The 11155-nt window shown below is 55.6% G+C and overlaps 1 protein-coding gene across 1 annotated transcript in view; it reads right to left on the bottom strand.

Moving 5' to 3' along the window:
- The window catches only part of DNAH17 (dynein axonemal heavy chain 17), a 35816-nt gene that overhangs the window by 2940 nt on the left and 21721 nt on the right, over positions 1-11155 (bottom strand). Inside the window, exons 57-80 of the mRNA XM_042779849.1 lie at positions 10574-10807; positions 10224-10388; positions 10034-10129; positions 9729-9946; positions 9338-9545; positions 8165-8280; positions 7705-7897; positions 7366-7601; positions 7156-7272; positions 6514-6718; positions 6057-6221; positions 5790-5930; positions 5481-5651; positions 5226-5348; positions 4906-5099; positions 4649-4797; positions 4424-4551; positions 3961-4188; positions 3283-3474; positions 2605-2784; positions 2104-2286; positions 1278-1460; positions 959-1102; positions 273-498 (exon numbers count right to left, since the gene is read on the bottom strand). Coding sequence (XP_042635783.1) covers positions 273-498; positions 959-1102; positions 1278-1460; positions 2104-2286; positions 2605-2784; positions 3283-3474; positions 3961-4188; positions 4424-4551; positions 4649-4797; positions 4906-5099; positions 5226-5348; positions 5481-5651; positions 5790-5930; positions 6057-6221; positions 6514-6718; positions 7156-7272; positions 7366-7601; positions 7705-7897; positions 8165-8280; positions 9338-9545; positions 9729-9946; positions 10034-10129; positions 10224-10388; positions 10574-10807 — 4195 coding nt within the window. The remainder of the gene's footprint in view (positions 1-272; positions 499-958; positions 1103-1277; positions 1461-2103; positions 2287-2604; positions 2785-3282; positions 3475-3960; positions 4189-4423; positions 4552-4648; positions 4798-4905; positions 5100-5225; positions 5349-5480; positions 5652-5789; positions 5931-6056; positions 6222-6513; positions 6719-7155; positions 7273-7365; positions 7602-7704; positions 7898-8164; positions 8281-9337; positions 9546-9728; positions 9947-10033; positions 10130-10223; positions 10389-10573; positions 10808-11155) is intronic.

Here is an 11155-nt window from a genome sequence, read left to right as displayed (position 1 = left end):
TTCATGAGCTGGAGCCTGAATTGCTAAAACACAGATTTCTGGTTTGGAAAGGCTGTGTGATCCGGGCAGTGCTGCCCTCAGCTGGCAGCTCAGCCTGGACCCGTGTGGACCCAGATGGACCCAGATGGACCCAGGGCTCCCTGCTCTGAGCTGCCACCAGCGTGGGCAGAGCAGCCCAGCCAGCAAGTGCTGACACTGCTCGGCTGCACCAGGGAGAAGGGCTGAGCTGGGCCTGCTCCATGTCTGTCACATCTTAGACATGCAGTTTTTACCTTCCATGAACAGCCCGTGCACGTAGGAGCCTTCTCTGGGGGGAAATGTTATCTCCTCACGGGTTTTCTTGGTCACTTCCACTGCCAGACACATCTTGTCCAGGGGCCACTGCTTTTTCCTGGCTGTGGACTGCATGATGGCTGTGAGGAAGGACTGGGGGTTGAAGAATCCCGCCAGCCACACCGTTGCAGGCAGCACAAAATCTGTTGACCAGACTTCCAGTTCCTGGAAAATAAACCAGCAGAGTCCTTTGGGATGGAGGAGATGCTGTGAGCTGCAGGACACTGTGCAGAGCTGATGCTTTGCTGAGAGTGACCCAAGCTTCAGCTTGGGGACTGGCTGGAGGTGGTGTAGGAGGAATAAGCAGCAGATTCCCCTGCAGCAACGAAGCTGAAACCCTGAATTCATAGTGCAGAAAATACTGCTGCTATTTTTTAACAAAGTTTTATTAATGTTTTTTTTATGGGACACCCAGAGTTGTAATGGGGGAGGGAGCTGACCTACAGTGATGTACTGTAATGGGAACCCTGGTCAGATTAGTGCTCCCATTGCTGGAGTAACAGCCCTTTTCAGGTACTTCAGGCTGGTTAAATTGATACTGAGAAATAAACCAGTTACCACTAAACCAGTGCACGGTGGGAATAGTCCTGGGGATAGCTCTGACTGTCACACACACTCTGCTTACCCTGATCCGCATGAGCAGGTCTGCATACCAGTTTGCCAGGCTGAGGAGGGAGGGATAGGCATAACGTGTCCATGATTCTGGAACACTGTCATAGAAGAGAGCATTTGCCAGCTCCTCCATCTCGGATGTAATGGTCAGCTCTCCCTTTGAGAAAGAGAAAAGCGCAGGCAGTGTCACTGCAGCCCAGGGCTGCGCGTGGGCTCGGGGAGCAGAAGGCTGGGGCTGCACCTGGCACAGCTCGATGGGCAAGAGCTGCAGCAAGGACAGAGAGAGCTTTGGAAATGCTGGGAGATGATCCAGGCTGCTGCCTGCTGTGTACCTGCAGTCCCAGGTCCAGCTCCTTCAGCGAGCGCCTGATCTCATTGGTCAGGATGTTCATCCTTTCGCATTCCTGGAGGGCTACAACCGTGTATGGGGTTTTTTCCTTTGCCTTTCCCATCATCTCCTCCATGTTGAATGGCTCCGGCAGCTGCCCAAGGATTTCATCCAGGACTGCCTTCACCTGAAATGAGAATGCCATAAACTGCTCTTGCCCAGACAAAAATGCTGCAGGTTCCATTCAATTAAGTTGGTAAGATTTTTTGTTTTTCTGCTCTGGTGTTTCTTTGTACCTCCTCCTCTGTTACTAATGCTCCATTCTGTTACTAGCTGCTCTTGGGTCTTAAAAAGCTGTAGTTCTTTTTTGACAGCCAAAGTAAGAGACCTGAGGCCATGGAGGCTGTGAAATTCAGTTGTAAACTCCAGGCAGTTAAGAAGAAGACTTAAAAAAAATATATATTTTAAATCTTTGTTTTTAGTAGTTGCTCTCAGGAATGGAGGTTCCTCAGCCAGCTCCATCTGCCCCATGCATTCCACATGTTGCCAGTGGTGCATCTTGGCACCACCAGGGTGTGAGGTTCCTGACCATGCTGCTGGCTGCCACTGTGCCATGTGTGCCACCATCCCCAGGCTGATGACCACATGGTTGGGCTGGAGCCACCTCCCTCTGCTGCCCCTTCCCTGGGGCCTGCTCTCTCTGGTGTCTCCAGGACTGTATGTCTCCCCTCTCCAGCCTCTCAACTGTCACCCTTAAGAGGTTTCCCCCCCACCCCCACCTTAAAGAAAATCAGTTAATTTCTGCCATAAAGAGACAGGACTTGACTTGCCTGTTCCTCTCGGGAGGCGCCTGTTCCTCCAGCAGCCTCGGATTCCTTGGGCTGCAGCTCCAGCACGGTGCGGAAGAGCCTGTCTGAGGTGACAGTCAGGAAACCCATCTCTGCGTTGGGGTGCAGGCCGTACAGGTGGGGGCTCTCCCCTGGAAGGTTGTCATCGATGTACTGGTGGTACTCCTGGGCACAGGGTCAGGGACAGCATTAACTTGGAAGTACAACCAAAGGAGCAGAAAGTTCCCTGCAACTTTACAAACCCATCACCACTCACAGGGCCCTTTGCAGCACCTGCCTGTGCACACGAAAGCTCTTTTTTAGTTTGTGTCTCAGCCAAGTTTTTTTCCTTCCCATCTCAACCACAGGAATTACTTTTGCAGCAATTTTGTGCATTCCCAGGGGATTGACACTCTCCCTACATTCCCGTTGGTGAGAGGAACGTGGACTATGCACATTTACCAAGAGCAGGGGTTTCCTGCAGTGAATTGCAATGTTTCTTACCTCGTAATCCATGCGGGGTGGGATCATAAAGCCCGGAGCCAAGGTCACCTCCCCGTCCAGCATCTCGGGTTGCACGTACTCGCTCAGGTAGGTGCGGCACAGCCGGCGGTCCCAGTCGTCAGTGATGTGCCCCCCGTACATGATCTCACCAAACAGGTACCGGAGGTCATCCCACGGAACCTGCGGGGAGAGGCTCAGGCTGGGACTCCTGAGCAGCTCCCCAGGAGTTCCCCATGCAGCCACACTGATGGCTCCAGGATTGACCTGTGCAGGGAGGTGACACTCCCTGGACCCACAGAGGCTTGGGATCACCCACAGATTTCTCCTTGTCCCAGTATGAACACAGCCATCTTTTTTCCAGCCAGCACTGATCACGTCTGTGAGGGCAGGTCTAAAGGTGAGACTTCAGCTCTGCTCACTGCACCTGCATTCTTTTTAGAAGCTAACCACCCATCAATGACCAAGGCATGGGTCAGGGCAGGCACTTCCACCCCGTTCAGCCAGGCTGAGTACTCAACCCCTGCCCCTGGGTGTGCAGGGAGCAAGGGAGGAATCGCTCCGGCCCTGGATTTCTTCATGAGATGGCATTTGTGCTGCAAACTGGTGCATGTTCTGAGAAAGGCCAATTATTGCACTATTGCAGTGTGTGCTGAGGAGCAGTCACCCTGCTATGCTCACCTTGGGGTTGGCCTCCAGGTAGTTCTGCAGGACGTTCACAGAGACAGTCAGGTCGCCGTTGTTGAAGGGGTAGGACCTGTTCCAGCCCTGGGTCCCAAATCTGCGCCGCTCGGCCACTGCTGCGTGGAAGTAGCAAAGTGCAAACAGGATGCACCTGAACTCTGTGTCTTTGCTGCACTGCTCCAGTGTTTCCTGCAGAGGAATAGTGAGGCTGGGCTGCAGCTGCTATCAGATGCCCCTCTAGTGAAGAACATTCATAGGCAAAAGAGAACTGAGAGTGTTACTTAAGAAAAAAAAAGCATACAATTGTATTTTAATGATTTGCTGGTTGGTAATTTTTGTACTCATTTGTTTATGAAGGAGTTAGGAGTTCACACCCCAATGCCCTGCTGACAGCTGAGGCAGTTTGTTCATGGCAAAGCTGCAGCAGCTCCAGGTTCAGCCTCAGGAAAGGCACTGGCAACCTGGCAGTGCCTTGTGTTGGAAACGCTTGGGCAGCTCTGGTTACCCCTGAACCCCTGCCAGAGGGGGACTCTGGGCACTCCAGGTGCAGTCCCTGGCAGCAGTGACACCCCAAGGTGCTCAGCCTGTGGGGCTGGGGCAAGGGATGAGCGGTACCTGCTGACCAGAATGCCCTGAGGAGGCAGCTGGGACGGGCAGGGGTGGCACAGGGGGTACCTGTGAGAACAGGTCCAGGGCTCCGTGCAGGTTGGCACGCATGCCTGTCGGTGGCTCGCTGGTGATCTTGATGGAGTTGTCCAGCAGCCCCTGTGGGATGATGTGCGTCTCGGGGCTGGGGGCTGGCTCTGCGCTCATGAACAGTCGGTACTCGGGGTGGCTGTCCTCGCTGTGGTGCTCCACCAGCTTCTCCAGCGTGTCCAGCCACCGGGCCACGAGATGGATGTTCTGCAAAACAAACTCTCTGCACCTTGGGAATCTCACTCCCCCCACACCCCGATTCCTACTGTGGCTCTACAGAGGAAGGTGCAGAACAGCACGAGGGTGCTTGGGCTGGGCACTGCCATGGCCAGCAGGGTGACTGTGCACGGTGTGCCCAGACACTGGCAGGACTTTGTGCCCTGGTGTGCCCAGTTGCTGTCAGAGCTGTGCACCCTGTGGTGTGCCCACTGCCCCCACCCACCTGCAGGATGACCCAGTGGCCCTCTGCAGCTGCCACCTCCATGGCGTGTTCTGCCACAATCTCCTGGCCTTGCCCCAGGGATACGTTGTGGATCTTCCCGTTGTCAATGGTGAAACCCAACCTCGTGCCTGGCAGGGGAATGTGCTGTCAGTAGCAGTACTGACCTGGGGCTGTGCAGTTCTGGCCAGCGGGGCTGGTGCCAGTCTGGGCTGGGCATCGCCTCACCCAGTGCCTCCACGTCCTTCAGCGGGTCTACACCGGGGGAGAGGATGAAGAACAGGGGTGCAGAGGGGCTGCTCTCCTTGTACACCTCAGAGAGATCAATGCTCCTTCCTTTCACGTACTTGCTTCCCATCTTCTCTTCCACAAAGTTCCTACAAAAAAGTAGAGCTGTCCTGTGAGATGGGAACAGTCACTGGCTGTGGCTGGAGTGGTGACATTCCGGGGCTCTGGCAGGACAGGCTGTGCTGGGCACCAGATACCTGATGGCATAGGTCATCCTGTCAGGGCGCAGGCACCGCAGCACACACAGCTTCTGCAGGGCTGACTTGTTCTTCCAGTCCATGGGGAACACCTCGTTCTCTGGCGCCTCCATCTCCACAAACCTTTTCCATCGCTTTGCTGAGCTCTCAATGTCGTTCTCCAGGCTGCTGAACTCTTCCATTTCTGAAAGTGCCTTCAGGTACCACAGAGAAGGACTAAATCACTCCTGGGCTCTGCTCATCCTGCAGGTACCCCAGACCCGCTGGCCTAGGGCTGTGCTGGCATTGCCTGGGCACAGTGGGCGACTGCACAGACCCACCTTGACAGCACCCCAGCCCTGGTGCTGCAGGAAGTCCACGGGGGACGTGACACCAGTCTTGGCAGGGAAGCGCAGGAGAAAGTCCAGCTCTGCTGGGTTCACTTCTTTCTTGAGGGCCAGGACCTGAAAGTTGGGAGTCCAGCATCACAGCCACCCAGTGCCCACGGCCCCAGTGTGCTCTGAGCATCCATAGCAGCACCAGAGAACAAGCTGTCTAAAAGCCGCGTGAATGTCCCAGACATTTGTAGGGATTACCTGGAAGGCAACCTGGGCCAGGAAGATGAGTTTGTCTCTCTCAAAGAGGCCCTGTGCAGTGTACACATAGACTGAGTAGGTGATCTGGTCCGTCAGGTTGATCACCCTTTGCCGGATTTCGTCGCTGGGGATGGCACGTTGGATGGCTTTCTCAAAAACCCCATTGAAGGCCTGAGGAAGATCCCAGCAGGCATCAGCATGTGACTGCTGGGGTCTTGTCAGCAGCATGAAAGCTGAAACACTGGATCTCTGCTCCCCTAACTCTGTCCCACCCACAGACATCTCTGGCCCTCCTCACTCCCCATATACCTTGAGAGAGAACTGGTAGATGGGGTTGATCTTGCAAAGGTCACTCAGGATGAAGTACAGCAGGGATGCACGCTCTGCTGCTGGCCGGTAGTTCTCTCTCGCTTCGTTAATTTGTACTTCAGTGACTTTAGCTTCTTTTACCTGGAGGTGCAGGGGGTGGGTGTTACCAGAACCCCATCACACATCAAAGCAGTGCCCACCCTCCTGCTGGGTGCCCAGCTGAGCTGTCCCTCTGCCTGCAGCACCAGCTCCAGGGAGCACATTTACTTTTTCCTCAATTTCCTTGGCTGTGCGCTTTGTTATCTCCAGGTTCTCCACCAGCGCCGTGTCCCGCAGGAAATCTCCCCCGGCAGCCGACAGCCGGGCGAGCAGCGAGTCCTCCAGCTCCTTCAGCTTGATCTTGAACTCGTTCTGGCTCTTGGTCAGGCTTGCCTGCAACAGCAGCGCCCAGGGATGTGTTGCTCAAGAGATCACAGCAGAGTGCTGGCACCAGTCACTGTCACACGGCCGCCAGCGTGCGGTGGTGATGTGATGTGATGAGTGTGCCCAGACAGAGCTGGCTCTGGGGGCAGCGGGGACCTGCAGCTGCAGGGTCTGGTTGGACCTCCTTGGCTCTGGACAAACAGCAGTGGGCACACCAAGGGGAGCTCTCCTGCTCCCACCCAAAAGCTCTGCAGTGTCCCGGCTCTCCCACCCCCCTAACCAGCCCCTCTAGCCCCTGTACCTTCAGGGCCTCCAGGTCCGGCCGCTCCCGGGCCACCACGGCAGCCAGCAGCTGGTCCTCCAGGCCCTCCCGTGTCACCAAGAAGTTGATGAGAGTGCACTGAGCCTGCACCTCTGGCTTGTAGTGTGGGTTGAAACATCGGGTGTGCAGGATTAGGCGGAACTGCTGGTTATACTCTACTTCTTTATCTCCAATTCTCATGTATCTGTTCAGTTAATTAAATAAATCAATCCCCACACACTGGGCAGTAACTCATCACAGACAGATGCCCTTGGCCTGTGTGCTGTTCCTGGCCTCTTGGGATGAATTTCTTTGGTTGGGAAAAGGCACAGCAAGGGCAGAAGTACCAAACCAGACTTGGCAGGACAGGGATGGAGGAACAGGAGCTGGAGACTGCCCTGCCACAGCTCCCCATGGCCTCTGGGGTACAGCTCCCCTTCCAGCTTATCGTGCCAGATGGCAGGTGTCCCAGGGAACATGTCCTTGAATCACTGAATGAACTGGATGCCAAGGACCAGCTGTCCTCCATGGGACACACTGGAGAACACTGGGGGATCAGGCTCCCAAGCTGCCCACAGTGAAGGTGCATCTGCCAGCATTTGGGGGCAGCAGTGGCTGCTTGGGGCCCTGGGGTGTGCTGACCTGCCCTTGGCCGTCCTGCCCAGCAGCGGGTCCAGCACTGCCTCCACCGTCTCTCCGATGTCCTCGATCAGCAGCGTCTGTCCTTCAGAGACCGCCTGGGCAATGATGTCCAGGTACCTGAGGGGGACAGGAGAGGCTTGTATGGCGAGCCTGTGCACAGTGGGGGTTCTGGGGGGGCTCACAGAGAGCTTTCCACAGCCCCTGGCCCACCTTCGCTGGCCCAGGCGGACGATCTGCAGGTCCTCCCCAAATTTGTTCTTGATCCACTTGCTGCCCTGCAGCTGGGCGTCCACGAGCAGGGGCCAGCGCTGGGTGCTGCAGAGGATGGCGGCGTTCTCGGTGGAAGTGCGGTCGCTGGGCAGCCCCTGGTTGTTCCAGGCAGCCACGTCGGCAGAGTCCGTGAGGAGGCTGAGGGGGTCCAGGTCCGGGGTGATGGGGATGGGCACCTGCACAGAGGGGCTGCTGGGTGCCTGGTCCCCGAGGTGTGGGAGCCCCCGGGCTGGTGGGCATGGGGGAAGGCACGCTGGGATGGAACCTGTGGCCTCTCACCTTCAGTCCATTCAGGAAAGGCACCCAGTGCTTCTCCAGAAGCTCAGCCCTGTACTTCTTGGTGAAGTATCCGATGTAGGACACGAAGGCGGAGACCAGCAGCACGTCCCCACACAGCGTCTTCCCCTGCTCCTTGAGCTGCTCCACTGACTCAGCCCAGCGCACGTTCTCGGACGCCAGGCCCCCAACGAGCCTGTGGGGTTACAGGGATGGTGGCTGCTGAGGGGCTGGTGCTTGACCTGGCTGGGGACTCAGCCATGGTGACCTGGGGCACTGCCACCAAACATCTCCATGGATGCCTCCCCCCATGAATGCCTGGCCCAATTAATCTCAGAATTTTTTAATTTGGGGAGCGTATGGGGGGCTCTGCTGCTCCCACTGCCCTGGTATCAGGGCCACCAGGCACTGCCAGGGAGCAGCAGCCTGCCATGAAGCTTCAGAGCCAGCGTGTGCATGGTACCTGTTTGCCAAGGTGATGACTTTGTTGGTTTCATCAGCCTCCTGCTGGCATTTGATCTTCTCTGCTGTGGCTTTCTCAAACTGAGCAGTGAGATTCGCCAGATTTGCATTCAGGGCCTTTGGAAGAGAGCAGCCCCAGAGTTATTCCCTGCCTGGATGGGAGGCTCCATGGCCCCAGAGCTCTGTGGCATCTCCATCGCAGCCCTGACCCTGACCCCGACCCTGACCGTGACCCTGACCCTGACCCCGACCCTGACCTGGACCCCAGAGTGCCGTTGGGCAGCGGAGCCGGGGCCGGGTTTGGATTCGGGGCGGTGTTGGGGGGCCTGTACAGGTGACCCCTGCTGGTGATCACGTGACAGACACGTGACACACACTCCAAGGCTGTACACATGACCCAGCAATCACGTGACTTGAGATCACGTGATTGTGCTGTTGTCATGTGGCTATGTCAGGACACGTGACTCCTGTCATGTGACTGGGGCGGGGCCTCGTGTTGGTGAGTTATAGATGTGGTCATGTGGTGAAAAAATCAGCTAATTATCTAAATAAATAATTGTACAATTAACCAATTATTTGTGTAACTAGTTCCTTGTCTAATTTACTTAGTACTCCAGATGGGAGGAGGGATGTAATGGTTTATCAAGGTAATTATTAGTTACTCCCATCTGGAGTACTAATTAGCATCCCAATATAGTATATATAAAAAAGAATATAGTATATATAAAAAATAAGAAAAACTACATGTCTGGTGCATCAGTAGAAAATTTCAGTCTCCCAGGAATAAGTGTTTTTATTTAAATTATTATTTAAAGTTTTTGATTTTTTTTTTTACTCACAGGGAGCCTGAAAGTTTCTACTACTGCTCTTTTATTTTAAAGCTAGAAAGGAAAACAAAGAGAGAAAAAGAAATAGAGGAAAAAAGAGAGTTAGAAAGAAAAAAAAATAGAGCTAAAAGGAAAATAGAGTGAGAATCAAGTGAGAAATAGAAAAACAAACTCTGAAATAGACTGAAAGGTAAAGTGAGAAGCAAAGCAAGTAATACAGTGAAAAAAATGACTAAATCACACCAAAGAAAGCCAGGAGCCAAGGGGGTGGGAAAGGGGAGTGGAGTATCTATTTAGGGATGATTTATCTCATTTGGTGTCTGGGCGCTCTGGGGACACACACTCACCGCAATTTTGCTCTTAATTTTGCTCAGCCTGTGCTGCGCCTCCGCCAGCTCGGCGTCAGCGTCAGCCACTGCCTGTCTCTTGGGCTTCACCGTGCAGTGCACCTCGTAGAAACGAACCATGTTGAGGCACCAGGAGCACAGCCCTGCTGCGGCCGTGGACTTGGACTTGATGAACTCCGGGTTGAAGCTGGGGTCCTTGCGGTACGGCCTGCAACGGGAGGGCACGCGGTGCTGGGGCACTGCTGGCACACCTCTGGCTGGCAGGGTGGGACAGCAGGGCCAGCACCTGCATCCTGCTCCTGTCCCCAAGCCCTGCTGTGCTCTGGGGTGAGGGTCCCCCCGCCCTCCCTGCTCAGGGCTGTCAGGGGGCAGGAACCAGCCATGGACTCACTCAAACGCCTTGAGACACGGCTCAGGGATGTTTTCCCCATCATAGTTTTTTAAACTTGCAAGGAAAGTGTCTATCTTTCCTATCTTGACTTTTCCTGCTGTCCAGCTCTTGTCCTTGGGAATCTTGCCGTTCTCGGCCGTCAGGATCAGCACGGCTGCCATCACGTTCACCACCTCTGGTGGTGGGGCCCCAAAGGACTTCAGCTCCGTCAGGTTGTACTGGGGAGGGACCACAGGGCCACTGAGCATCCCCTGGCCCAGGGCTGCTGGCACTGGCTGGGCACTGCCCCCAGGAGAGGAGCCCACCTTGTTGAGCGTGTCCAGGGCCTCGCGGGCGGCCGAGAGCACCACCTCTGCCTCCGCCAGGTCACTCGCACAGGCTCGTTGCTTCTCAGCCACCATCTGGGTAGGGAGGACATGGGATGGGGTGAGTGGCTGTGACCACAGAGCTCAGGCTGCCCTGTCCCACGCTGGACACCAGCTCAGCACTTTGCACCTTGTTGATGGCCTCGACCTTCAGCTCCTCCTCATCAGCAATGGCCTTCTCCTTGCTGACCTTCTCTGTCTCAACACCCACCACGTGGATCAGTTTGTCTGTGTCCTCATTCTTCTGCTTCAGCTCTATCTCCTGTACTGCCAGCATGGCTTTCAGGTCATCCACCTCAATGAGGGGAGAAACGGAGCAGATAAAAGGGCTGATCCTGCCAAGCCCTGCCTCATGGAGCAGCAGTGTCTTGGCGTGGCTTGGGGACCTCACAGACACCCTCCTGCAGGGATGTGCCTGCTCCCTCCCCCCGTGCCAGACCCAGTACAGGCACCATGCACAAGAGAGGCTAGGGCAGGCACCTGTGATGCTGTGCTCTGCAGCTTCATCAGCCCCTTCTCCAGCCTGTCGATGCTGGCAGAGAGCTTGCTCCTTTTATCCGCCAGCAGGTTTTGGTAGAGCTTTATCTGCTCCAGGAAGGTCTTTGGTGTGGTGTAATTATAGCGTCTCTCCACGGCCAGGTAGATCTTGGACATCTCCTTCGAGCTCGTGTGGACAAAGGACATGAACTGGCTGATGGAGGCCTTGACCTCTGGCTGCACAGAGAGCACAGGGAGCTGCTGCAGTGCCCGTGCTGAGCCCTGCTCAGGGCTGGCTCTGTGTCCAGCCAGAGATAAGTGACCCTTCCCATCAGCAGCACAGCGCAGGGCTGAGGTGCTGGTGGTAAAGGCACTGGTGCTGGCTGCCGTGCCCAGCTCTGTCCCTGACACCTCTGTGTGAGGAGCAACTGCTGTCCCCAGGCTGCTGCCTGCGGGGGTGTTTTAAGGACAGAATGGAAAGGGAGCGCAGGGCTGCAGGCTCTGACACTGGAACCAGCTGTAAATTTATCCCAGACCTATTCCCAGTGCCAGACCCCCATCCCTGGGCACACTGAACACAGAGAG

Source organism: Catharus ustulatus, chromosome 20 (assembly GCF_009819885.2).
Source record: "Catharus ustulatus isolate bCatUst1 chromosome 20, bCatUst1.pri.v2, whole genome shotgun sequence".
In the NCBI taxonomy this organism is placed as follows: Eukaryota; Metazoa; Chordata; class Aves; order Passeriformes; family Turdidae; genus Catharus; species Catharus ustulatus.
This window is presented reverse-complemented; position numbering and strand designations above follow the sequence as displayed.